This window comes from Sebastes umbrosus, chromosome 8, assembly GCF_015220745.1.
Source record: "Sebastes umbrosus isolate fSebUmb1 chromosome 8, fSebUmb1.pri, whole genome shotgun sequence".
In the NCBI taxonomy this organism is placed as follows: domain Eukaryota; kingdom Metazoa; phylum Chordata; class Actinopteri; order Perciformes; family Sebastidae; genus Sebastes; species Sebastes umbrosus.
Genome location: NC_051276.1, coordinates 14,050,563 through 14,075,069, shown reverse-complemented (window position 1 = coordinate 14,075,069; position 24,507 = coordinate 14,050,563). Strand labels below are relative to the sequence as shown.

Here is a 24,507-nt window from a genome sequence, read left to right as displayed (position 1 = left end):
GTACTGCCGTGTCTGAATGTAATTAAAAAGGTCTGTTTTCTATACAGTATGCCCATTTTTCTGTTTGTTTACCATATGCTCATACTTCGCTGTACATCCTTCAACAAAATGCAACACTAACAAACAGGGAGGTCTCCGATAGTTCAGCTGACCCGGCTAATAAAGCAAAGCTGATTTTGTTATTGGGCGGTTTTAATAACACTGGAGAGCTGGAGAGTCAATTAAAAAGGATTAGCATGCCCCCAATCAGCTCAGAGTCTCTTCATGCTTTTATGATTATGGAGCGTCATCAGCACTCCTACACTGTACAGTGAATCAGCTTTGACATGCACACACACACACACACACACACACACAAAGTTAAAATGCGCATAAATACCTGCAAACAACTGTGTGTTAGAAAAGAACTGCTAGGGTTAGCTTCCCACTCATAACACAAATAGACTGTATACTGTACATGCATGCACAAACACATTTTATTTTAATTAATTTTTTTAAGGTTCGCAAAAAGCTGCTGTCTTTTTTTTTATTTAGCAGATTTAATTATGTGCATTTTGCACTAAAACATATAGGAAAAATATTTTTTAAAAGTAAAAAATGATGACCCTCCATAGACTGTATATAAAGATTGACGACGACAAAATATTCCGGATAAGGGCGCTGCCATTTTGCGCTTTTGTTGTCATTTGGACCAAGTACGGCCGTAGCTTGTTAGCAAGAGAGACTCACAGCTGCCAATCATGACGTCTCACCCCCTTTTTATAGCATCAAATAACTAATTAAAACCAAACTTATCAGAAAAATGAACACTTGAACATACATCAGCGTGATACGAACTACCTAAATTGACAGAAACCATCTTTGGGAAAAATTTATTTGACGTGTACTTTTTAGTTTGTCCCATCCACTAACATGGAGTTGGTGGCATTTATGACCTATACTGCAGCCAGCCACCAGGGGGCGATCAAGATGTTTTGGTTTCACTTTTGAGGAGATGTTATGTCGTCCATCTTTGTATACAGCCTATGTGACACTCTCATACATTCCTTAATTCTTAATAATTGAGGCATCATGTATAGTCAGTTTGTTTTCATTCAGACCCTGTTAAGATATTGTGATTTCATCATGAACCCTGCTTGTAATGACTGACACCACTGGTGGGAGAGTGAGGTTGAAGATAATAAAGCAGGTTTTGATTTATGTGTCCTGAATCCACCTTGAACATCCTTTTTTTTATACAGTACACATCTAAAATAAGTGGACAAGGCTAATACTGAACTTGATGGAGAGAGAGACACAGTACATCTTTGCTTAGTGTGTAAAAGGACTTTTGAGGACATACCGTTTTGCCCTACTGGGAACAGAGTGAGAAAGGACAAAGGGGAACTGAAGTATACATTAGCATGAAAAAACTGACACTCTTTGTTTTAACCATGCACCTCAGATTGAATTAATATAACTGCTTGAGACATACTTTTCCAATTCTGATTCAGAATTTTTGTTGTTGTTGTTTTACTGTAATTAATGTACACAGAAAATAAATGTCTGCATGGACAGTCTGAAAATGAAGCAGAATTATGTGAGGGACCTTTACAACAAGAACCACCAGCAGAAGTCCTGTGGCTTTCTTGTGTTACCCTTGATGTTCTTTTTATTGTGCATGTACATCAGTGTTGCAACCATGTAAGTGTCTTTTGAATATGAATTTGAAAAATGAAAAGAAATTGGTAGATGGTGCAATTTGCCAGAAAAGCATTCATTCAAAGATGAGTCGAGACATTACAGGTGTTTTTAGGTCATAATCGCTGAAACACTTAACTGCTCTTTAGCAGTTTGCGTCCTGTGGTTTCCTTTGCATACCCTCTCATCGCTCTCATTTCATCCCCACTGTTACTTTCTTCTTTATTTCTCTCTCCTCGTCTCTCTCTCTCTCTCTCTCTCTCTCTATCTCATCTTTCTATCCCTCCTCCTTCTCCGTTTTCTGCTGTTGCCATTAGTGATGTTAAAGTACTTAGTGAACTGGAGGGTTCAGCAGGAAATGCGAAATACACCACTCTCCAGAGAAATAAAGAAAGCAACAGAAACACAGATACAGAGGGCTTCAACACTTTTACCGCATTGACCCGTAACAATGCACGGGGCTGTTCTATAATTTAACAAGCTGTCAATCACTTCAACACTGCCTCACAGCAACCAGGAAAGTCAGTTAGGCAACACACTATCTTTAAAGTCTTACTGAAACTCCATAGTATCTTCCTAAGGACGCTTGCTGTGTCTGCTTAAGTTTAGGCATTATTATTTTTAGTCGAAGTGGGGGTGGAACTAGACATTTATTCTGCATTCAAATAATTGCTGGGGATGTGAATTAGAATGCTAAAAAATATGCATTATGCTTAAATAGATAAAGGAATAAATCAAAATTTCATAGTCAACATTTGACAGTTTTGTGCCTGCATATTCTGACAGCGTCCATCACTGTCATCATATTTTACCTCGCTCTCATGAAATCTCTAGGCTGCAAATTACCTCCAGAACAAATATTGCCTTTTGGCATTCAGGGCTTGCACATTAGACAAGAACACAAAGTGCAGCATGCTATATTAAAACGGAGGAGAGAACAGGTTTAATCTTTTAATTTCACTTTCAGTTCTTCTATCACGAGTAGAACGTGTTTCCCTTTTGAACTTTCTCCCTGCTGATATTGGAGGTGTTGATTCTGATTCATAGCTGTTACTAGGTCAGCATCTGTTTGGGGAAACGTCTCCCGGATGCGTCTGAGCTGTTGAGTGGATTTGGATGTTTTTCGCCTTGCCTCTTCCTCTAATGATTGGAGCCCAGGGTCTCATTTCAACTTTCCATCCCCTAACACTCACCCCAAACTGTCATCTCTGTTGTTTTTTTTTTTCTCCTCCCTTCAACTACCGCTGCTGCTATCACAGTCCCTGTGCATTTTCATCCTTAGAGCTCTGAGTGGTTTTTCTATTTACTCAGTTTGTTTGTTCATTTATTTTCTGTTCATTCCAATTTCCTTCTTTCTGGACGTCAGTTCTTGGCTCTCAGAATTAGTAAGCAATGACTTGTATTTTTAATTTTGATGATGAGGAAAGACATAATATTTATAATATTTCATTTTGCAAATGCATAAATCATTTGCTGATGCCTTCCTCTAGTTTTTCACTGAAAGTATTATGGATAGACCAATGCAGCCTTCAAATGCTGATTAAAATATCTAATTACAAGTGGAACAAGCTTGAACACACCATTAAAATGGAATTTACCAGTGAAAAAGTCTGATTTTACGCGAGGAGGTTGCCACAGCCTCCCCTCCCCAAACACAAATAATAAGTTCATAATTGTAAGCGTCTCAGTGGGAATGGCATAAAACTGCAACGATTAATCGATTAATCGATAAGTTGTTAGTTGTCAACATTACATTAATCACCAAATATTTTGATAATCTATTCATTGGTTTGATTAATTTTTTAAGAAAACATTTTCTGATTCCAGATTCTTAAATGTGAATATTTCCTGGTTTCTTTACTCCTCTATGACCGTAATTTGAATATCTTTGGACAAGACATTTGAGGACGTCATCCTGGCCTTTGGGAAACACTGATCCACATTTTTCACCATTTTATGACATTTTATAGACCAAACAACTAATTGATTTATCAAGAAAAATAATTGACGGATTAATTGACAATGAAAATTATCATAAATTGTAGCCCTAGAATGGCACCTGCCTTCTCTCTCTTGGTTGTTCCTAAGCCTTCCTGCTCTCCCAACTATAGTTCCTTTCTTTTTACAGTAACTGAAATTTACTATTATTATTTATATAGTGAAATATTGGACTTATAAATATTTAAACTCTATATTTTAGAATAAGTGCAATACATTCGGCTCACCTCTAAACCATCCTTCCTGGCAAACTTTATTTCCCTTACATCTTTTCTGTGTTAATGTTCACTCAACTTTTTCATACCTTCAGTGATTATCAATTTTTTATTTCCTGGAAATAAATGTGTTGTTAAGCAGCTTCAATCAAAACCGTGCTTTCTCGCTGAATTGTCTTTTTTTAAATCTGGTAATGTTATTTTATTGAATTTTCTGTCAGGAAATAGTTGGAAGTATTGGTAGATTGTGGGTATAAGTCTGCCATGGTTTGAAGAATTAACAGGATTTCCCCCCCTGTGTGTGGAGCCAGACCTTTCTTTAGTGCTGACACAGCACTGTGGAGACGGAGGTCTGGCTATGCGAGACTAGGGCTTCAGTAACTTTGCATTGCCAAGCCTGAAGCATTACTGTCTGTCTTATGTGCTGTCCTTTGTGGTTTTCAAACTTCCACTTCCACGTCACTGCCCTTCCTCTCTGCCTCCTTCACTTCCCGCACATCTCTTTTTCCCATTTACTCGCCAACCACCTGCACCATGTCTCAAAAGTGCAGCCCATCTATCAATCCTCCAAAGTGGTAGTCCATCTCTGTAATGCCTGCATTTTTGATGCTTGAGAGATGGCTTGGGAAAGCCGGCAGGAGCTGGAGGTGCTGGTGGATTTTTTTTTTTTTAACACACCTCTTATTTTGACACAGGGATTCCGAGGTGAAATATCACCCTCGCCAACTTCTTCCTGTCTTTTCTTAATTCTCTCTCTCTTTTCCTTCGCCCTCTCCCCCACATTCCTCACATGGCTTTTACTGTCCTCTTGTTTTCCCAAGTGTTGGGCCTAATAGATTACCCCTTCCTCCCCATCTAGTCCCTCCACTCCTTTTTTCTCTCCATTCAGCACCTCCGTCTCGTTCTGCTCCCCCCTCCATCTTTCTTTCCCTAATTGTTGACATAGCATGGAAATTCCAAATCGCTCTGCCTCTCCCCCGGTCTCCCTCACCTCCTCATTACCTTTTCATTTGTCCTTTTCATTCCATTGCACTCTTTCTCTCCCTCCACGGGCTCCCTCTCTCTCGCTTCCTCCTCTCCCTATTTGTTGATATTGTCGGTTTAGTTTTAATGGATCACCCACAGATATCTGCTCCTAGCCTGCACTCCCTGTTTCCTCCTCCTCCTCCTCTTCCTCCTCCTCCTCCTCCACCATAATCACTGCCCTCCCTAACTCTCTATCTTCCTCCCGCTCCTTCACCATCGCCGCGGAAATACCTTTTCTCTATCCGACCCTCTCTTGAGATTTCTCCCCATCCATCTCTCCCTCTCTCTCTCTGTCTCTCTGCGCTCTTGAATGTTGACATGAGAGGGTGAGTCTAATAGATCACTGTGAAGCATCTGCACCTGTGTTAAATCTCAGAGGTAACGCTCTGTGTGTGTGTGTGTGTGTGTGTGTGTGTGTGTGTGTGTGTGTGTGTGTGTGTGTGTGTGTGTGTGTGTGTGTGTGTGTGTGTGTGTGTGTGTGTGTGTGTGTGTGTGTGTGTGTGTGTGTGTGCGTGCGTGTGTGCATGTGTGCACCCTAGAGAAGCCAATGCAGGCTTTCTGTTCAGCACATCTGTGACCTCCTTTAGTGCTGAGCAACTTCCTTATTTTACCTCTCCTTTCCTCTCCTCTCCTTCATTCCACCTGCTTCTACTTGTTCTCCCTTTTCTTCTTTCGCCCTCTCCTTTCTATCATTTATAAGCTTACATTGCACAAAGGGAACCCGTTAACTTTGTGGCTTTATTTTAGTTCTCAGGGACATTTCAAGTTACTTTGGCTATTTTGCGTGCTGGATCTTGCAAAACAAATGCTGCGTTACGATATAGTATAAAGACCTGATATTTAGAGTCACAAGCACAAGTCACAGCTGAGTAAAATGATACTCATGTATCATATGTGCGTGCCATGCATCATTCAGTGGAAGTGTACCAAGGTGCAGTGGAGTAGTAGGTTATAAATAGGCCTCTGTAGGCCTGTCCCAGTCCAACTGGGTGTCCTCCGGTGTCCCAGTTCTGTCTGCGTATAGGACACCTTGGAGAGCGCTCCGCTCTTCCCCACACTCGGCTGCACATCAGGGATTCTTTCTTTTATATACACGGTTCATCCTCGATGCCCAACTACATTTTAATTCCTAGTGGTATACGACCCTTTTAAAGAACATACGCTAAGTCCTAGTTCCTCTTATGCACAAGACCTCTGAGGATTCTCTGCTCCTGCCCACACATCGGTTGCAGTAGATTATGTAGTATATACTGTACATATTTTCTCTTCTTTTTAATTTTGCAGTATAAGAACATGCTAGCTATAGAAAATACTATTTTAACTTGAGTGTATTTCTCCTCTGTAATAGTCACAATGTCATCTGCATTTGCTACACTTCTTTGTTTTTATTTTTACAAACAAATCTGAAATAATTAACCAAAATTACTACATGACGTAATATGGAAGCATGTTAGGGTCTAATCTTTAGGGTAACCTTTAGGGTAGGACTGTGTGTCTGTCTTTCTTTGTAGATGTGTTGCCTGTATGTCTTGTGCAGTGGTGGAAGAAGTACTCAGATTCTTTACTTAAGTAAAAGTAGAAATACCTAATACTCCATCACAAGTAACAGTCCCAAATTCAAAATGTTACTTAAGTAAAAGTACAGCAAAATGTATTTAAAGTATCAAAAGTAAAAGTAATAATTATTTGGAATGGCTCCTTTCACCGTGTTATATTTTATTAGAACATTATATTATTATGTCACTAACACATACATGAAGGAGCATTTTAATGTTGTAGTTCCTCAAAGTGGAGACAATTTTAGATACTTGTGTACTACTGGGTAGATTTGAAGTACAGTACTGTATCATATCGTATAAGAATATCGTGTTTTTTATATAAAAAGTAAGATGTAAAAGATATAAAAGTAAGTGTCAAGTACCTGTAGTGGAGTAAAAAGTACTATATCTCCCTCTGAAATGTAATGGAGTAGAAAATAGTCAAAGTAAAAGTATGTCAAAATTGTACTTAAGTACAATACTTGACTAAATGTACTAAATGTTACATTCCACCACTGGTCTTGTGTAACAGCATAGAAGCAAAATAATAACTAAGACGTGTTTTTTAAGTGATTTGTGAAAAGATAAATGCAATAATAACTCTGAAAAAGCTGAAACAGACAACTTGTAGGTGTCCTTTAGAACATCAGTGTGGGTTGATTGTCAACGGCGACCCAGTTATGTCCGTTCGGTTAATTAGGTCTTTATGTCACCCGCCTGGATCTAGTTAATTAAGCTGTCAGAGCCTCTGAAATCCCATGTTGGCATGCACGCATATAGGCGCAAACACACTGACATCCACACACACACACACGCACACTCTACCCACTCACATCCTGTAGCCTATATATATGCGCGCTCATGTACAGTGACCTTACGTTAACCTGCACAGTCTGCCCAGTCTGCCCAGCCTGGCGTGTATTGTATTGTCGTCTGGTTGGTGGCTGGAGTAAATTCCCCGTAGTAGCAATGGGCAGCAGGATTGTCCTAATCACCTCCCAAGTGTAGCGAGGACGCAGACCGAAACACCAGGACATATGGCCAATTAAGACAGGGATGGGAAATGACACAGATATACTGTAGGTGACTGAAAATCACACCTCACACAATCAATGTAACTGAGTGGCAAGGTTATTGTTAACAACTGTCCCTGACTACTGCACTGGTCTTAAATATACCCTTGAAACTAATTAATTTCTCAAGGCTGTATTTGATATCTTTTTCAGTCTCTTCTGTCTGTCTGTCAGACAGTTTATCTGTCTCTTTGCATAATATGTCCCTGTTGTTTGTCTGTTTATCTGCTTATGTCTTGTCAGTATTGTTTGCTCCTTTAATATATTCCTAAATCATGTTTTTAAGCGAGTCACAGTTCTTTGATGGCAACCCACGTGGAGACTTTTTGTCCCTGCCTCTTCCTGTTAGATGTTCCTATTCAGTTCTTAAACATCTGAGGTGAATTTCCCTCAGGGATGACACACTACGAAATACATTTGAAGTTGGGAACATGTTGCACTTACTTAAGTACTTTTGGAGTAAGTAAAACAATATAGCACTGTTTGTATATTGTGGATGCTAACAAGCGCAAGGGACTTAAAGCTGCAGTCTATGAGCAACTTGCAAACTTAGACCAAACGGTCAAACAGTCAATATTCTGTTACTCTAATGCCTATTTCTCGCCCCAAATTTTTTCAGAAACATCTTGTAGTGTACTGTTTAGCTGTAAAATGAGAAAGTTTGTGACCCGGCAGCCATGTTGAGATCAGTTGAGGAAATACCAAGCACCGCCCACCAGCCGGAGCAAATTTTCTCATTTTACAGCTAAACAGTACACTACAAGATGTTTCTGAAAACATTTGAGGCGAGAAATAGGCATTACAGTAAAATATTATTGATTCATATTTGATCAGCGCTACCTAGTTTGACCGTGATTGACAGCTGCCTCCATTGAATGAACAGCCAATAGGAACGCTCTCTCTCTGAAATGACCTGTGATTGGCCTGAAAACCGAGCCACGAGGAGGTGCAGAAGTCTAGTTACTGTATCTCTCAGAACACTTGAATTACAATATGCTGAAAGGTTAATATGGAATTTTTGCCCAATGATGCCAAAAAGGAAGGTTTTGTTTGGTTCAAAGTAAGGGATGACTAACAGGAAAGTGCAGATAGACGAAGAGCGTATTACTGTAGTAGAAGTGGGAGTGAGGTCAGGTGTAGCCCTTGAAGTTGAGAGGACAATTAGTCCAGAGGTTTGTTGGCACCAAAATATAGACATTTGTGTTTGTCCCAATGCTACAAATTGTTAGGTATAAAGATGCCAAGAGAGGAGTCACAGCAGAGTGGAGGAAGGAGAATGACACCATCGCGCACACAACACTATCTGCACTTGTTTTTCCCAAATGAAAGGTTGCTACTTTTGCACTTGCAAATTACAGTTCTTCAGTGTTGATGTCATAAAACATACATGTTTAATTGATTGTTTACTTCATTCTGTATAATAGACTTTATTGTCAACACAGATAAGCAGGAAGAGTAGGGCTGTGTGTGGTATGACAGCTGCCAAAATCAAGTAAGAACATAAAGTGAAAGTTGGGAAAGAGTAGACTCTAGGTGTATAGATATTGTATCTTAATTGTATTGAACATGTATTGTGATTTAACTGCCACATTTGGCAGTGCAGCAGGGTTCAGTAGCTTCCACCATAGTCCCTATGGTTTGCACTCGTATTCACCGTGACCACCATGAATGAGGAATAAAAGAAACTCTTCCTATTGTGTCATGGTAGTTTCATTTGGTACATTTAGAGTCAGATTTCAGTTTAAGTGCTACATTTATTTGATGCTGATGGAAGCAATTTAGGACAAATTGTTTTCTTTTTTTTTTACACCATGATGGTTATTCTCCTGTAATTGTTTGAAACAACGAAGTCCTTTTGTTCATCTCATCACAATGAGTTAATTGTTTTGTCTAATATCAACGCACACACATACACACACACACTCACACTCACACTCACACACAGTCTTCACCATATTCATGTGCGCTGTTGGATTAAATTTCTATTAGCTTTCCTCGATTGAGTTTGGAGATTGTTGATTAGCCAGTAATGGCCTTTGTTACTGCACTAATGAATAGCTTGATTACTATTCTACTTAGCTACACATCAGGAGGCGGGTGATGTGTGTGTGTGTGTGTGTGTGTGTGTGTGTGTGTGTGTGTGTGTGTGTGTGTGTGTGTGTGTGTGTGTAGGTGTGTGTGGCATTTGTTGGTGTTATCCTCTGACGAACACACACAGACAGTTATAGCCAATTGTCTGGGTTTGTGTCAAGAAAGCTGATGGCAGCAGAAGAGAGAGATGGATGGTCTGCTCTGCCAACACTCGTCTCTCATTCTCCCTTTCTCTCTCTCGCTGTCTGTCTGTGCCTCTTAATATGTCCTCTCCCACCTGCTCTCAGTTTCTCCAGCCCACTGCCACTCCACTATTGTCTTTTTTTTAATTCCTCCATTCACCTCCACCTCTTTGGCTTCCTCTGACCCTCTCTCATCTGCGCTCTCTTCCTTTTTGTTTCTTGCCTTCCTGCTTTAATGTCCTCGTTCTCTCCTTCCTTGTTTATCTCTGTCCCGGTTTATTTTCTGCTGACTGGACTGACCGGACTCTTGAGAACTGGGTTGGCATATTGCATTTTGTGTGTGTGTGTGTGTGTGTGTGTGTGTGTGTGTGTGTGTGTGTCTTTGTTAATATGTCTGCGTGAGCATACGTGCGTGTGCGAGTGTTTGATAATGGAAACAAGCATGCCAATTACGGTGATGGCTCTCTAGATGCCAGTCAGAGCCAATAATAATGAGTGTGGCACATCTGGCACTGTGCATGTGTGTGTGTCTTAGTGTGTGTGCTGGTAGGGAGGGCATGGGGTGTGTACAGGAGGGTGTTGTGATTGGCAGAGGATTTATGCTTCACCAAAGTTACACATGAACGTCTCTGTGAATTTACGCATTGAAGGGTGTTATGGGTAATGCTAGTTCTCGCAGAGGTTGGCAGAGAACTTGACATACACACCGCCCAAATGTCAACAATGCATCGCGTGGACCTGCGTGCCAAGAAAGTCGATTGTTTGATTCAGCTCTGGTCGGGAGGCAGGTTTCCATTGGAGATGAAAAAAAGTAAATGTAAAAAAAAATGTACATACAGTATAAGTATAAAGGAAACAGTCATGCAAACTTCTCAGAGTGACTCCCCTGAACATCTACCTAAGGCAGCCCGGAAAAGCACAACTCCAGCATTAGTGTTTAAGTGTGAGGTGAACATTTTTCATCTATATATACAGTACATATCTTTACAATATCCACTTGTGGCAAAATAAGCATGACTTATGTATTCGGTTATGTTTAGGCACTCAAAGCACTTGTTTAAGGTTTGGGAAAGATTGTAGTCAAATAATGAAAAGTCAAATATTACCTGAAGCACGAGACACAACAAGTTTACTTTATTAACATATAACCAAAATCATTATTGTTCTTAAACATTAACCATCGTGGTCTTGTGCCTAAACCAAAGTCCTGCACTTTGTACATGCAGTACTAAAACATAGCACTTCCAGCCCGTTCTCATTCCCAGGGTGTCAAACAACGAGGCTTTGTCACAGCTGTCGGCATTCGATACCGCCGCACCGGTCACCCTTTAGCGCTGGTATGAGTCGCACCGGGCTTTCCTTTGACTACAATGTAAACTCATCCACGGAAACAGTAAATGCTCATCTGCTGTGGTGACGTAGTTTAAAAGGGAAAGAGACGCACAGGGCGGGCGGGGGTTGAGGTGGATGGGTCCCGTTTGTGTCCCGTGCGTTACATTTCACGTTCACGTTACAATCAACTGTTCGATCATGTCCCATGTTCACAACAAACATAGTAATTTTAAGCCCAACCATGTTGTTTTTTCCTAAACCTAACTAAGAGGTTTGGTTGCCTAAAGCTAAGCAAGTAATTTTGTTTATTCACACCAATAAGCACTAAGGCTGTGTGTTCGCAAGAATCTGGCGATACGATGTGTATTATGATACAGGGGTTAAGAGTCAATATATTGCGATACTGTAAGCAAGGCAATATATTGCAATTCAGTTATAGTATACACACACACACACCACCATATGCATAACATCTGAGTAAAGAAAAGTTTACTTTTTTAATGCAGTCAGAACAGTGGATCTGCATTTGCATTTATCACAGTAACATTGTAACATTCAACACGATAGCACCACTTTGAGAGGGCACATACACTTAGAGGGCGCATCTCTTTGCAAATGGAATAAAACATTGACTGAGTTCAACTTTGCATGTAAACTGTTCATTAAAAATCCACACTTTTTGAGAATCAATACAGTATCACAAACAGAATATAGCGATATTCAATTTATTCTATATTTCTTACACCCTTATTAAGCACGTGTTTACTGCAACCGAAAAGTGACACAGAGGGGTCTGTAAAAGTGTCAGTATAGGACGAGTTAGGATGAGAATGTGTTGGCACTTCCTACACTTGAAAAAATGTTGCATAATCCAGCCATAAATTATGTTTCCCTTAAAACGTGTTTGGCAAAACGAATAAGTAGTATATCAAGGTAGTTTCTATGAGACAAGGTTGTAGAGGTTGGCCTTCAATTAAAAAGGAAAAAGATTCACATTTCTAACTCAAATGCAATTTGTTTATTTTTAATTTTATGAATCAGCGTTTCGGCACATCATCCGTATGATTCAGACAAAGATGTGCCAAATTGAGTCATGAAACTAAAACCGATTGCATTGGACCGTTTTCTCTTCTTTACTTCAAAAGATACAATAATGAACCACACTGCACAAGCCCTGTGGTCAGTTGATACAAAGAGAACTTTACTCGTTCTAACTCTTTGTCTTAATCTGCGTTGATTGTCCCTTCACCGTCTCTCTCCTCTGATGTCCAACACATTAGTCTCAGCTCGCCATGAAATGAAGTGGCAAAGCTTGCTGGAGCGGGTGGTGGTTGTGGGGGCTGGGATTATTAAAACATGGATGGACACACGACGCACACTCAGTCAACGCCCACACATAGGTAGAGTAATCACTCTGGTAGCTCTTTAACCCACTCATCTGTGGTCTTAAAGGGATCCAGATAATATAGCTAATCAAGGGGATAATCATATTAACACTTCAGTGATTCGCACACGCACACGCACGCACGCACACACACACACACACACACACACACACACATATGCAGTACAGCTTGATTTCCCCGCCTGTCTTTGATTGCAGAAACAGATTTTATTGTAACTGGTCTGGTTTGTGTTTCGTCATACCCTTGTTGTGTATCTGTGTGTTTGCGCCTGCTGCTACTTTGAAAAATTAATGTTGTGATTCAGTGGCAGATTCTACCCGTAGACCCCGTATCTCTGCGCTGTTATCAACTCCCATATGAGGCCCTTTGTAGTGGCTCTACAAAGCATGTCATATTTTAGCATTTGTCATAGATATTCTTCGCTTTGTTATCTCACTTCTTGCTCTGTGGTCTGCCATTTGTTTTGCTTTTGCAAGATTTACACTGTGTTTCTCTTTGTGACACCGTGTGACTGTGATGTTCCTGCTCTCAGCAGCAGATATGCGGCAACGCTTTGCGTTTCAAAACATTTTGTGCTGCTCTCAAGTGCAACAAAATGGAGTGTGTATCTCTATATCTTGGCCTACTTTTATCTTGCACAGCATGCGACCAAGCCTTTGTTCCACTGCCAAAGAAAGATGTATATCTCTATACATTGTGCAATACATTACACTTTCTGCTGCCTTAATAAGTTGTGAGTACGACAACATATGGAAGTATTTACATATTAGAATTTATCACTTCTCTCAACACGTAGTGTATATAGCAGTATCCAAACACTACAAGCAATTACATGATTAACAACTGAGGAAAGACAAACCTGCTTTTATCTCGTATTCAGGTTTGGAATATACCTGTGGGCAAATGAATGTCTCAGTCATTGGGTCAAGCAGAAAGAAAAAACGAACAAAGTGAGTGTGTAATTGATCAGACAAACCTGTTATCCCTTTGAAAAAAAAGCCATTTGATTTCTTTGTCTAAAGAAAAAAAGATTGAACTCTTCTTGAACCTTTTTTAAATCCTGTTACAGTTGAAACCGAGGACAAGAGTATTGCTTACATGTTAGTATGTCAAAGGTGTCGTGTGTGTATGTGTGATCACACACAGCAGTTTCTCCACACAGGCATTTATAATGCCACTATTTGATATCTACACCATGGCAATAAACAAAAGGTGTATGAGTGTTGTTTAGTGTGTGTGTGTGTCTGTGTCTAGTGGTGTGTGTTTAAAGTGAGACAGACAGGTGATGTGGGGGCGAGAGTTAAAATAACAAATACACATTCTCCCCTGGGGTTGGTTTGATCCAATCAGCCACCCTCTGCCATTCTCTCTCACACACACACACACACACTCTCTCTTACACCAGCTGTGGCTAATGATGCGGTGGCAGTGGTAGTATAGCCACCACATGTGGTCTCTTTGTCTGAGCCCAGCGGAGCACACATCAGTCTCACATGTTTCAACCTTCAGGCATCATCAAAAGCAGCGGCTATTTTCAGTTCAGCGTCACACGAGAGCTCACAGCTAATATTAATATCGGCTGCCAGTAAAGGCCTGTATTAGTATTAGTATGTTTTGCTGTTTATACATCTCGGAGCAAACATTATGTTGAAATGACATTGTGTGCAACAGTCACTAAGCTCACTACGCGAGCTAGAAGGATTCATGAATTGATTACTTAAACAACGGATTACATAAATACATAATCCCTACAATGTAAATCGCTTCTGATCAAATGCTGTAAATTGTATGTGTTCGTCCTTTTTTGGAGTACTTTTAATCTATTGTTTGGATTACGTAACTCAACATCATTTGTCAAATTGTTGATGTAACAAAGTTGATTTCACAGATAGGATGTATCCATAGAAGTAAAATAGGAGTAGAAGGGTCATTGAACTGTTTGCTGTGGTAATTTGACTAGTACAAAAGAAAATGGTGATTTTTGTTAGTTGTTATGGTGACAACAGAATCCACGTCAGTGGGGTCACAAAGTGTGTGGTCGCAGCTCGCCGGGATGAGAACGGACGCAGCTCCCGGAGACAGCTGGCTGGCTAGTTAGCTAGGTAGCTTGTCCCCAGGCGGAGGGACCGTTTAGACCCGGCGCTATCGCTGGCCACCAGCCCGCTGTTGGGCTCATTTTCCATAATCAGTGCAGCACCAAAGCTTTGCGGAACCAGCCCAAGAGCTAACCAGCCAGCTGTCTGCTAGCTAGCTTGCTAATTCCACCATGCTTCAATGCCACACCGGTTACAGAAAACGTGCCGAGCAAAGTTGTCACTCATCTGGTAATAGCAATAGTTTTTATCTAATAAGATACATTTTTCACTCTGTTCATCTCAGAGTTTTCATTCACATATCTTGAGGTCAGAGGTCAAGGGACCCCTTTGAAAATGGCCATGCCAGTTTTTCCTCGCCAAAATTTAGCGTGAATTTGGAGTGTTATTTAGTGTTTTTTTCCGACAAGCTAACATGCTACCTAACGGATTCCTTAGGTTTTATAGTTTCAGTATCTTCACTCTATCTTTAAGACTGAGCCTGCTACAACCTCTGAAAGGCAGAATAGCGGTCAAACTGTTAAGAGGTTAATAGTTTATATAGTCAAAGATCGATACTTGACGTCCGTGTAACGATACAATATTGGCACGCAAAATATCGCAATTCTATGCTGTAGCCTATTGATATTTTTCCCCCACCCCTATTGTCAACACGGGCACATACACGCAACTATCTTTTGTGTGCTTTTTTTAGCACTGCAGTAGAAATAGCCGGAGTAAGCACTTTATAATGCAGAAGGTCCCCAAGGTTAATTGGAAGTGGACTTCAAATTACTTTTTCAAAAAAGGTAGACCTGTTTGTGCTCCTTGGTTTTGTTCAGCAAAGTAGATGGTTGAATACATGAACAGCTGAGTTTCAATATAAAGTATTGAGAAAATCATTGTAAAGATTATGATGAGACAATTGTAGTAGTTTAAATAGTACATTCTGAGTAGTATTATGAGTGTTTTGAAGAAGCTCGAGAGTTTGTTTCTTAGTATTTGCCACGGTCTGGCTCTGTGTCCAGAGGCCCTCTGGTTTTTTGTTAAGACTTGAGACTATCTTGTATCGTATCTTTTAGTGGCTTATATTAGTTTTGATTTGCCCAGAGGATTTTGATTTCTAGATTTTGGGGTTTTCTGTTAAATTCCTTGTTTCATTTGTTTAGTGTTTCCTGTTTTATTTTGATACACTCACCGTATGTGTCTTGTCTGGTTTTACTTCCTGCCTTTGTGATTGTTTTTCCCGCCCTGATTTGTTCCACCTGTGTGTCATCTTCCTTGTCAGTTTGTTGTTGCTCCTTGTGAGATGTTTTTCTCCCAGTGTTGAGAGCTTCTAGTTTATTCCTTGTGACTTAACTTTGTGGATTTGCTTTGCTGTAACCTGCCTGCCAGACCAGCTGCATTTTTTTACAATGTAAGTTTTCTGTAATTAAATCATTGAACTCTGCCTGCTGCCTCCTCAACCTTATCTGCATCTGGGTCCAAACCGTAACAGTATCACAATGAGCTAGACACTTGATTTAAGTCCTTTTCTATGAGGTTAAGTGTCCATGCTGTGTTATGGTGGAACTTTTTGAATCATGGCCATGGTCTTGCCTTTTTTCAAATTGATATTTTCAGCAGCATAATGGGCCATCACATCTATGGGAATCCGCGGAATCCATGAGCATGACACATACTTCACTGTGTGTTACACTATTGGCCGCCGCTGTCCCCAAATCGACCCAACGGAGAACTTCAGGAAAGATGTGGGAAAAGTTGTGGCTATTCCCAACTGGTACTGTCTATGTGAAGCTAATAAAAAGGACACAGAGTGTATGATATAACCTATTTACACTACCTGACTTCACCAGCTTGCATTAGAATACAGTCAGGATACATCTGGAGTCCCTCCGGGCTCATAAGGTAGCTTGAAGTGAGATTTCACTTGGGATTATTTTACTTTCTTATCCAGTCTTTCACCCTCCAATATTCCATGTCCCCTGGGTTGTTGGTTCACCGCCAGCATACGGATATTTTTAAACGGTGCTTTGATCATCGAGAGGCAAATTCAGGTCAGGGGTGAGACACTTCCTTATGACTGTACACTTTGAAAATTCAGTCAGGCCAATAGGAAAACTTTTTCTGCCAGCTTTTGCTGTTTCTAGTTTTATGAAACAATATTAACAAACTAATAAAGGAAGCAAATGTTATGTTGTTGTGAAAAGGTTTGGGGTCAACTTAATCATTTACACTCCAGATGCAACATCCCCACAATTCCAAAGACATCTGATTTTAATCTCTCTGTTCTGTCATAAACTAGAAAGGCTTTATTTTCACTCTTTTTTATTGTCAATAAACATGTTGACAACCACTTAACTGTCCTCAGAGTACTGATGAGGGAAAAGTGTTTCGCTGCCTGTCACATATACACACCAACACACTGTCTATGTCAAAAGGAAGTATGATGTAATTTTATTATAAGTGAGGAGCCAAGACAATGAGGTTAAACTTATTTATTGAACTTATAAGGGATATATCATGAACCAGTAAAATATCATGTAAAAGTATGCAAGAATATTCAAAGTTCACTGCCACAATATGTGCTGTTGATTTAAGAATACGGATACAGGTCTACATCTGAATTTACTCGTGTTATCCATTTTTGCCCATGACTTTATGAGGGCATAGGCTTGCGATTTCAAATTAACAGTGTTTTGCAGAAGACAAATATTACTTGAGTAGAGGTGCTAAGCTGCATTTATCATCATAACTATATCAGGTTAATATGATTATGTAGTCTAACCAGTGACCTTAGATCTCTGAGAACGTACTGCAGTGCAAGAAATATACTGTTTTTCAGTGCACTTATTTTTCTCTGTGACCACAGTACAGCTTATTCAACTATCCTGAGCATGAATAAATAAAAAGTCCATATTGCACACACTGTATTTTCTTTAGTTTGCGAGAGAGCACCTAGACTTTTCTGCACTTGTACAGTACAAGGATAAACTCCTTGCCTGACCATTTGCACTGCATATATATATGTTTTTGTTTGTTTGTCTTTGCTTTTTTCCTCCAGTATAACCTTTACTTTGTAATAGAAACTGAAAGGTCACACAGCATCTCACTTAAGATTGAGAATTCAAGGCTACAGTGAGCCCCGTGGCCAAAGAGCACTGCTGAATCTCTAAAAATCCGAGAGAGAAGCAGGTAGAATAACGGAGAGAGAAGAATGACAGCCGAGCCTGAGCAGGCAGCGAGCTGAAGAATAACACTGAATTTCCTCTTTTCTGCATCTGAGATTTCCATTTCCTAATGCGAAGGGAGGAGGAAATTAAACAACGTGAATTAAACAAGGCGACTCGGACATTTATGTGCTTGCCATAAAGCTTGGACAGGCTGAATTTATGAGGGTTTGGACCAGTAAATACAGCACTCAGGAAATGTGATTAGGCTCGTAAATAGGATAGCTTCCCGCTGTCCTACCCTTCACCCAAAGTACCTTGCGAAAGCATATGTTCGGGACATTTTCCTCCTTTTCTACACTGCCCCCCATGTTGTGAAGGGCTCACTCTAGATGAGGCTCTTTGCTATTACAACTGTATGAATTGTGACTCGGTGCATAAACATCTTTATGTAAGCAATAATTTCATTATTTCTATTATTATTTTTACATCCTACCCCACAAAGTACATTTATTTGCTTGTGAATTTTATATGTGATATCAAAGATACATTGTACATGAGGATAATTTTGAAAACAGGTGTTTGCATCTACTCTCTTACTTACAAGATGAACCACAACAGATAACAAGATAGTGTCTGTATTCACCACAGAGCCTCTTCTCCTTCACATATTTATTTATTTACTTGCAATGGTGTCCTCTCCTCAGAGCTTTTTTTGTGTGGAACCATTGAAAAACAGGATTACACCAGCATCCTGTTATAAGTCCTTCCATACTTTCTTTATTTGTCATCTGGAAAGGTTGAAAAGCAAGATTATACCAAAACACACAAAGTTGATTCCTTTAGTTTTGTTCGTATTGCTCTCACAGATGGATTATTTTAAACGAACGTCACTTTCAAAACTATTTTTATTTTATTTTTTCTCAGGCTGGATCAGTTGTGAAAACAAGATTATAATGTGATCTTATAATTTCCCTCAGCTGGCAAGATATAATGTAGTTTCAAAAACCAAAGAGCTTAAGTTGAATGAATAATTTTTTATCTGGTTTCATTTGTTTTTGACTTCATGGCAGCAACACACCTTTCCACTATAAAAAGACATCCATAGTGTCATTACACAATAACACAATTTACTATGTTCGTCTCTTGTTGGCTTCATTGTTCTGATCTTTTCTGTTTGAGGTGTAGAGAAACCTGTATACTGACCTCATTTTCTCCTCTCTCTGTCTCTCCCAGGTGGAGTGGTTGAAGAACGAAGAGATAATTGACCCAGCAGAGGACAGAAACTTCTACATCACTATCGACCACAACCTGATCATCAAACAGGCACGTCTGTCCGACACAGCCAACTACACATGTGTGGCCAAGAACATAGTGGCCAAAAGACGAAGCACTACGGCCACCGTCATTGTTTACGGTGAGTTTGCATGCTACTGTCTGTGTGGTTCTTTGTGTGTGTGTGAACAAGACTTTGCTAAATAATATTGTCACTAAAAGATGTGATTTTTACTGATATGACACCTTTTAAATGCTAGCGGCAGCTACCCAACAATGTGTCTGATCAGCCAAGCCAGCCCCCATCTGCCACATGAAATTAGCTCTTTGTGATTTGCCTGATATTCCCAGATCACCCCTGACCTCACCCAATTAAAACCAACCAATCAGGACTGCAGTTTTAAATTAGACCACTTGGGCTTTCCAAATGTCTGTGCTCTCAGCCAAGAGTCCCACCACTAAATGAATTGTGCAGCATATGGCATGATAACAGCTGTGAAAAACAACAACAAAAACTTAGAATAGCTGAGTTGTGAATGGTGTTAGATGGATTTCAGGCGATGCTCTTCTCTTTTTTACAAAAAACTGAGAAGAAAAATCTTGTTGAGAGGGAAAAAAAATCCCTCATTCGCCTTGTCTCGCTTTCTCTTTTTTTTTTTTTTCATTTTACCAAATGCCAGCCAGACATGAGAGGATAGGAAACATTTTGAGGAAAAACAATGTATAGCCGAACACTCGCACACATACCACACGCAGTGTATCTCTCAAATACAACACTGTGTCTATTCACTAGGAGGAGTATTTCAATCAAAAATAGCTGTGCATGTGTGCGTGTTCGATACAGACAGCAAGAGATGGAGTGGTTTACACTGATGTATCCTTACAGAAATAGATTGTTCAATCTGTGGTTCAATCTTCTCGGCTCCGCAAGGGCCAGACTGACACTGTTGACAAGGTGAAATAGTAGCGGAAAAAACAGGAACATGAGGGGGGGGGAAATGAACTGGCTATATAGATGGATGGGAGACAGGTGAGGACAAAGGAGATGCAGAGGAGAACAGAGCAGGTGAAGGCAGGTGAAGGAAGAAAAAAAAGAGTAGGAAAGTAGATGACAAAAGTGACTGTACCTGCTTTTACCGGTTACTCTCTCTCTCTGATGATTCATTTCTAATTGGGCGTTGGGAAAGGAGTGGGCACCGGCGTCCACTGGGCTGAGACAGAGCTGTCGAGATGCAGCTGAGGAATTTCAACCCACCTCTCCGGATGTCAACTCTCTCTCTGTGTGTCCTTGTGACTCATTCTAACTTTATACCTGATTTCTCTCTTTCTGCTCACCCTCATCTTTGTCTGCACTGCTCTGCCACATTTTTTTTTCTCACGAAAAACAACAGTAATACAAAATAATGAAGCGACAGTCGAGTCTAAATGTGACAGGATGCAGGGAGATCTTGTAGAGGTACAAAGACAACAAGAGGAAGAAAGTGGAAAAGATACACAGAGAGACAAAGAAAGAGAAAAGATTCACACAGACTGACTATTTTGGCTAGTAAGGATTGAGAAAACTCAAAGAACCATGATTCCTCTTATAGTGGTTGTTTTTGCTCTTCCTGTGCTCTCTCCAACAAGGGTTCAGGGTTAAGAAATCTGCAAGCAGCATGACCGTTCACATGTGTTTTACTATGTGTAGGTTATACAGCTGCGTGTGTAGGCATATGTGTGTCAGTGTGCCCTTCTCTGTGTGTATTAGTGAGTGTGAACAGCGGGAAAACATTGCGCTACAGTAGCAGCAGCGAAAAGTTGCACAAGACCGTGTGTGTGTGTGTGTGGTTTCGGAAAATCCAGCTGTTCTCACTAAACTTCAACAGCCCAGCCTCCTGGCATCTGTAAAACTCATACTGAGTCCGCGGAGGGAGAGAGTTCAATTCAATCAAACAACATATTAAAAACACAGATTTCTTCATTGAGTTGATGATGCCTCTGTGACACAATAGGATTTTAACGAACTCTATGCCCATTTAATTACTTCATCACAGACCTAGTTTGTATAAACATCACACAACTTGAGGCTTTTGTGTTAGTATGTCTACTACAGTTTGTTTTTCAGTTCCATTCAAAATACTTTATTTGTTCCTCGCTCCTTGCAAACACAAATACACATAATTAATGACATTGGTCAAGCCACAGAAGGCCATCAATATCCAACACCACAAAGGCACATTATTTATGTCAAAAAGTTTCAAAGGGCAAATTGTGTTTATCAATCCATAAACACATTTCTTGTACTGTGGCTGTAAGCTTAAAGCTGCAGTGGGTAGAAATGGAGCCAATACGATTTAAAAAAAAAGAAGTTATTTTTATAAAACGGTCACTATATCCTGACAGTAGTACATGAGACACGTAATCTGAAAAAAATCATGTGCCTTTGTGTCCTCCGGTGCTCCTAATGGCATCTGCAAGATTTCACAGACCGGAGGAAAACAACCAATCAGAGCTGATCTGGAGTCTGCCGTCCAGCTGCTGTCAATATTTTTTTTTTAAAGCATGAAAACAGAGCCGTGAGGAGGTGCAGAAGTCTAGTTTTCCCTCAGAACACTTGAATTACAATATACTGAAAGGTTATTTTGGAATTGTTGTCCAATGATGCCAAAAACGTGTTGCCTTCTGGAGCTTTAAAGGCCTCTAGAATAAAAACAAACTTCCTATTTGTTTGGCAGGCAATCTAAAACACATTCCTGATAGTATTAGCTTAAAGTAGTCATTAAGGACATAGGTGTAGTCATTAAGGAAATGTGTGTAGTCATTAAGGACGTGTGGGGTCATTGATGATTGTGATGTGTAAATTAGCCAATCATTTTAGAGCTGAAGTCAACAACACCTTGCAACTGGTTCTTTTGACAAATTGTAAACTGTGAACCAGCAACTAATTGAAAAGTTATGATGCTTTCAATAAAAGAGGAATAAATTGTTGTTAAAACAGCTGATGAATGCATGTATGGATTACTTTATTGATTAAGTTACTGATCTCTGCCACAGTGAACGGTGGCTGGTCGACGTGGACGGAGTGGTCGGTGTGTAACAGTCGCTGTGGACGGGGCTTCCAGAAACGAACCCGCAGCTGTACTAACCCCGCCCCTCTCAACGGAGGACTGCCTTGTGAGGGACAGGCCATTCAGAAACTTGCCTGCACCACACTGTGCACCGGTGAGTCTATTCTAGTCCAGTTTTATCCAAAAAATACTTAGTTTGTGCAATTTTGTTTTGCTAAACTCTACTTTATCCACATTGCTGTACTGTACTGTACTGTATCCTATTTTACTCTGTGGCCCCAAGTTTCTACCTGAACTTGCGTTCCACCGCATTTCTTTTTTTGTACTTTTCTGCCCTATATATGATACACTATGGGAGGGTTGGGACATTATTGAGGACATTATACTCTTTTCTTTCTCTTTTATGTGTATCTCATTATCTTGGCTTCTTTCCCTCCAGTGGACGGTGTGTGGACAGAGTGGACTAAGTGGTCGGCCTGTGGGACAGAGTGCACCCAGTGGAGGAGGAGGGAGTGCAACAACCCAGCACCTAAGAACGGAGGAAAGGACTGTGATGGGCTGGTACTCCAGTCTCAGAACTGTACTGACGGACTCTGTATGCAAAGTGAGTCGACGATAATGAACCTTCCAGAGCAGAACATATAAATATATTAAAGTCGTGTCATATAGCATACCTAACCATGAAAGATGAGTATGCCAATTCGAGCGAATGCCTTGCAGTGTCTGCTTCAGATGGGGATTGACTTGAAAGAATTCACCCCGGATTAGACAGGCCATCGGGCTGGTGATGCCTGAAACATGTACATGTTTGAGACAAGAAGAAAACTGAAATTAGTAGGAGCTTGCAGAGAGATGCACAGCCTGTCTCTAATCCCTTCTCCGCATAGCTGCAGACACACAACCCTCTGTCAAACCCTTCTGCTCTCTCCCTGCATTCTTGTGAAATCCACATGTGTGACTAAGTTTATTTAAATCAGTTTATCCATTTTGGTCATTTTTAGTTTATATAACTCAAAAAATCATACTGAAAAATAAATAATCATAAGCTGCAGGACAACATTTTGACTGAGGCTATCTTTTTAAGCAATATTGCTCCACATTCATTCTCTTGGACATGTGTGAAATCATTGCAAATGGCATTGCTTTGTCTTCTTTTTCATATCATCTAGCTTGTGTATGTATTTACTTACTTTGCATGGCAACTGGATTCTCACAATATCACGAGAATTGCGGGATCACATATCACACGAAAATCCATCTTGTCAGGCTTAAAGTAATGCGTTTATGTGCCGGCAAGCCAAAGCACAGACCAATCAGCGTCCTGTGAGGAGCCACTTGCAGCTTTGGCGTAGCTTAGGTGTGCGTGATGACATGCAGAGGTGACTGTTCGTTCTAAACAACAATGGTGGCTCCTGAAGAAGTTAGCATAGATGCTGCAATAACAGTTATATCAGAACTGGAGAGTGTTTTCTTTATCAAAAGAAGAGCAAAGAACAGAAATGAAGGCTTTTCTCGATGGAAAAGATGTTTTTTGCTTTTCTCCCAAGAAAGAAAGAGAGAGTTGATTGACAGATGGTTCTTTATAACAAACCATCTGGAAGGTCAGGTTATGCATTTACTAGCGTTGCAGTTAAGTTTGGCAGTTTTCTTCCTCTTGTTCCCCTCCTTCTTATTAGGGATGCTAATATAGAATTTTTTTTCTAACCGATAACTAACCCTCGTTAACTGATTATTAACTGTTAACTGACAAGATTAGTGTGTTTCATGCAGCGGTGCTATTTTTAATGCCAGACAAGCCACCCAGTTGCAACACTAAGCCGATGCACAAACAGGTTAAATCCATCATTTATCACCAGCTGCAGTGTATGCTCAAAACCGAAAACTGAGTCCCCAGTTCACCCGACTGGGAGAGTTACTGCAGCAGCCATGACGCTGCATGTATTGTCCCAGTAAGTCTCCACCGCATCATTTAGTCTAGCTGCGAGGTTGTCCGCTGTGTGTCTGCCCGGAGTAACGTTAGCGAGTGTCCGACAAACTGTGTATGTGTTGCGGCGGTGAGTGTGGGCGTTATAGCTGTGACCGTAGCAGCGCAGTGTGTGTACAGTTTGTTTGTCGGTGAATAAATGCCACAACTCCTCCAAGCCAAGCTCCCGTATCTTGCAGCGCCGGCTCAGGCTCTCTTAAGGTGGACTGTTAAGGTGGACCAGCTTTTCTCCTTTAAGTGACGAGCCGCTCCTCTTGAGTTTTGCTCTGCTTTTTATTTATTTTTTTAATATTTCTTTTAACCGTTTAACCGATGGCATTAATCGGTAAATATTGTTAATGTCGGTTAACGGTTAATTATTAACAACCCTACTTCTCGTTTCTTGCCTCTTTCTTTACGTTCTTCTTCCCACCGCTCC

At 40.4% G+C, this 24,507-nt stretch overlaps 1 protein-coding gene across 2 annotated transcripts in view; it reads left to right on the top strand.

Moving 5' to 3' along the window:
* The window catches only part of LOC119492547 (netrin receptor UNC5C-like), a 232,737-nt gene that overhangs the window by 159,718 nt on the left and 48,512 nt on the right, over positions 1-24,507 (top strand). For both annotated transcript variants that reach the window (XM_037777050.1, XM_037777051.1), the window contains exons 5-7: positions 19,020-19,200; positions 22,092-22,259; positions 22,545-22,709. In XM_037777050.1, coding sequence (XP_037632978.1) covers positions 19,020-19,200; positions 22,092-22,259; positions 22,545-22,709 — 514 coding nt within the window. The remainder of the gene's footprint in view (positions 1-19,019; positions 19,201-22,091; positions 22,260-22,544; positions 22,710-24,507) is intronic.